Source organism: Rattus norvegicus, chromosome 5 (genome assembly GCF_021556685.1).
Source record: "Rattus norvegicus strain SHRSP/BbbUtx chromosome 5, alternate assembly SHRSP_T2T, whole genome shotgun sequence".
NCBI classification, from domain to species: Eukaryota; Metazoa; Chordata; class Mammalia; order Rodentia; family Muridae; genus Rattus; species Rattus norvegicus.
The window spans coordinates 151800510-151804477 of record NC_141538.1 but is presented as its reverse complement, the minus strand read 5'-3'; the positions used below and the strand labels follow the sequence as shown (position 1 = coordinate 151804477).

The 3968-nt window shown below is 46.1% G+C and overlaps 1 protein-coding gene and 1 pseudogene across 1 annotated transcript; one reads left to right on the top strand and one right to left on the bottom strand.

Annotated features, from left to right (window-relative positions):
- Positions 1-220: 220 nt before the first annotated feature.
- Positions 221-593, bottom strand: LOC148006092 (large ribosomal subunit protein uL29 pseudogene; annotated as a pseudogene).
- Positions 594-3034: 2441 nt separating this feature from the next.
- LOC148006091 (ATP synthase peripheral stalk subunit F6, mitochondrial-like) lies at positions 3035-3648 on the top strand. The gene is given in 2 exon segments (XM_087551781.1): positions 3035-3292; positions 3497-3648. Coding segments are annotated over 2 exon segments (345 nt in total). The 5' UTR covers positions 3035-3099.
- Positions 3649-3968: the final 320 nt, after the last annotated feature.

The following is a 3968-nucleotide window of genomic DNA, read 5'->3' as shown; positions in this document are numbered from 1 at the left end:
GCCTCTGCCTCCCAAGTGTGCACAATCACCCCCCCACACACACACCAAATCCTTCTTCTCCCCAGGCCTCTCTTCATGTCCATGTATTTATTTGTGATCCATTGCATTTATTAGGGTTCCCTGAATGAACATGGGTATGTGGGGAGGGGAGTAAGTTTTTGTTTTTGTTTTTTGTTTTTTGTTTTTTTTTTTTTTAGTCTCGTACTTTAATGTCGTCGTTTCAGGCTTTGACTGCACACTTGCGTAGTGGGTACAGCCGCTCCTTCCGCTGCTGTTTCTTGGCCTTCAGCTTCTCTTCGTGCTTGGGGAGCCTGCGGCGCACCGCTCCAGTCTTCATGGGCCGCAGGTCCAGGGGCTTGTACTTCTTTCCCTTGTAGAATTTCCTGAGGTTTTCCTTTTGAGTCTGATTAATGACAGTAAGGACTCGAGTGATGGACTGGGGTACGACTCGTATCTTGGAGAGCTTGGGCGCGGTGCCGCCTGTCACTTTGGGACAGTTCCAACTTCAGATCATCCAGCTGTTTCAACAGCTCCTCCTCCTTCTTGCCACGCAGGTCCAGAGCCTTAATCTTGGCCACTGCTGTGTTGTTCATGGCTTGTAATTTTGTTTTTAGTTTAAGTTTTGTTTTTAATTTATTGTAATGGGGGGTGGCACAACACGTGTTACAGTGAGCATACTGTAGAGGTCAAAAAACTCGTGAATTGATTGTCCTTCCACCACTGGCTTTCTGAGATTGAACATAGGTTATCAGGTTTGCACAATAAGCACTTTTACCCAGTGAACCGTCTTGAACTTCTGATCCTTCTGCCTCCCGAGTGCTGGGCTACTGATGTGGGCCATCACCTTTATGGTTCTAGAAACAGGAGTAGAGGGAAGCTTTGAGGGAGAGGGTAGGGATTGTGGTCTTAAGTTTTCTGAGGTATTTTTGTTAGGCTTTGTTGCTGTTGTTGTAGGTGGTAGTGGTGGTGGTGGTGGTGGTGGTTTTGCTTGTTTTGAGACAAGATCTCTATTTGGTAACCTTGGCTGTCCTAGAACTCACTATGTAGACAGGCTGCCTTTGACCTCACAAAGACCCACCTGCTTCTGCCTCCCTGGTACTGGACTCAGAGATGTGTGCCACCAAACCCTGGACTATTGTAGTTAGATTTTTATTTTTTTTCTTTTTATTTTTTTGTTTGTTTTTGGGTTTTGTTTGTTTGTTTGTTTTTGTTTTTTGTGTGTTTTTTGTTTTTTGTCTGTGCTGAGGATTTTATCTCAGGACCTCATGTACACTAAGCTATTATGCTACCTCTGACCTACACCCTACCCTCACTGTGTGTGTGTGTATGTGTATGTGTATGTGTATGTGTATGTGTATGTGTATGTGTATGTGTATGTGTCACAGTGCATTGGGAGGCCCCATTTTAGACAAGGTCTCATATACCCCTGTCTGACCTCAAATTTATTATGTAATTAAAGACAGACTGACTTTAGATTCCTGATCCTCCTGCCTCCACCTCCACAGCTCTGGGACTGCTGGCACGAGCCACCATGCCTGGTTTGCCCTGACTCTTATAAAGTTGGCACAGCGGCACCCTGCCATGAACATCAAGTCCCCTTTGTTGACCTTGACTCCCTTCAGACTGTCCCTGGGCTCTTCACCAGATTCACTGGCATCTCCTGTCTCTGTTCTGTTTTGTGATACAAGCCCTATTTGCCGATCTGTGTACCAGGCGCTGTCCATGGGGATCTGTGGATCTCTGGCCCGGACAAAACTCCCTGAGGGGGAGCCGGAGCAAGGCTGACTGTCAGGCTTCTTCCAAGGCCACCACTGCCCTAGAGTTGGTGGCAGGCGGTGGGACCCAGCGGGCAGGTGGCTAGGAGTCAAGGTTGGGGCCATAGAGCAGGAAGTTGGTAGCAGATAGGTTGGAGCAGCTTCCAACAATGAAAGCTTAGAGAGAGAATATTCTTCCCCAGAGTGTTACAGCTCCATAAGACAGGCACTCTCAGACGACCTCTGGTGAAATTACTTGTGCACTTTAGTTCTTGTGGATTGGGTTTTATATTCATTTTGGGGTGGGTTGGGGTCTAAAGGCAGATGCTTTCTTTTTTTTTTTTAAGATTTATTTATTTATAAGTATACTGTAGCTGTCTTCAGACACACCAGAAGAGGGCATCAGATCTCATTACAAATGGTTATGAGCCACCATGTGGTTGCTGGGATTTGAACTCAGGACCTCTGGAAGAGCAATCAGTGCTCTTAACCGCTGAGCCATCTCTCCAGCCCAGGCAGATGCTTTCTATTGCCTTGGTCTGAGAGATTAGGGATGCCCCATCTGCATGTGGAGGGGCTTCGGGTGTTACCCCTACATGACCGATTGTCATAGTCCTCTCCATGGGGTGACATGGTCTTGTGTTCCAGGACAGGAACCTGGTTGGGAGTAGATTTAAACGCCTACCTGTCTCAATTATGAGAATTGCTGGAGTTTCTGAATCTGCTCGACCTTACCATGTTTTCTGTCTGGTCACAGCCCCAGGTTCATCTCTCACTGCTCTTAGACTCATAGGTTCTAGGTCACCCCCAAGAAGCAGTCCTTGCTCTGTGGCACCTCTGTGCCTTTGTATGTTCTCCTCCCTCTGGAAAGCCTCACCTTTGCAAACATGCAGGTGATTCTGAGCCATCGGTACTCCAGGGAAGCACTTTCCCACCTCTGGGCACGATTAATCATCGTAGTGACGATTTTGGAGTTTGGATTTCTTAATAAAAAATAATCAGAGAAATATTATAAGAACGTGCCTTCCTTTTAATCCCAGGGACTGCTGGGGACTGTCCACAGCAGTTGATTGTGATTTGCCTCAGGCTCTATCAGGGGCATGGTTTTGCCAGCTGCAGATGGTTTCTGCGATCATGTGATTGTTTGGAATTCGGGGAACTTTTCAGAGGGTGTACAGATGCTACCCCAGAGGTAGGGCTGGTGGTTGGAGTCACTCAGGGGTGGTGGTGGTGGTGGTGGTGGTTTGTTAGTACTCAGTGTTCAAATAAGAAACAAGAGAAGAACGGTGGCGGTGGCGGTGACTCTGGCAGCTCGGGACTCAGTGCAAGTACCACAGACTCAACCATGATTGTTCAGAGGATCTTCAGGCTCTCCTCTGTCCTTCCGTCAGCAGTCTCTGTGCATTTGAGGAGCAACCCTGGTGTTACAGCTGTGGCGTTTAATAAGGAACCTGATCCTGTACAGAAACTCTTCGTGGACAAGATAAGGGAGTACAAAACAAAGCGACAGGTGTCTGGAGGACCTGTGGTTTTTTTTTGTTGTTTTTTAAATTTTTTTTAGAGATTTATTTATTTTATATATGTGAGTACACTGTTGCTGTCTTCAGATACACCAGAAGAGGGCATCAGATCTCATTACAGATGGTTGTGAGCCACCATGTGGTTGCTGGGAATTGAACTCAGGACCTCTGGAAGAGCAGTCAGTGCTCTTAACTGCTGAGCCATCTCTCCAGCCCCTGGAGGACCTGTTGATACTGGCCCAGAATATCACCAAGATCTGGACCGAGAGCCTTTTAAGCTTAAACAATTGTATGGTAAAGGAGAGATGGATAAGTTTCCTACCTTTAAATTTGAGGATCCCAAATTTGTAGTCATCGACAAACCCCAGTCCTGAGGAACATATAAACCATGTGGTAATTTGTCATGAATTAGTTGTACAACTAATCTAAAAAATTCAAATAAACATTCACTTCACAGTTAAAAAAAAGAAACAAGAAAGAAATTAGATCCAGACCTCTCTCTCTCTTTCCCTCCCCTCTATCCTATCCTTCTTTACTTAGTGAGAGTGGGTGAAGGATGGGGGTTAAAGGGTGGGGAAAAGAACCCATAAATTAACAAAGACCAGGTACAGATCATCCCTCCGACTGCTGTCACACAGTCAGATCACTGTGTTATAATTACTTAGGTATCTTCATTTGCATGGGAAGTGTCCCT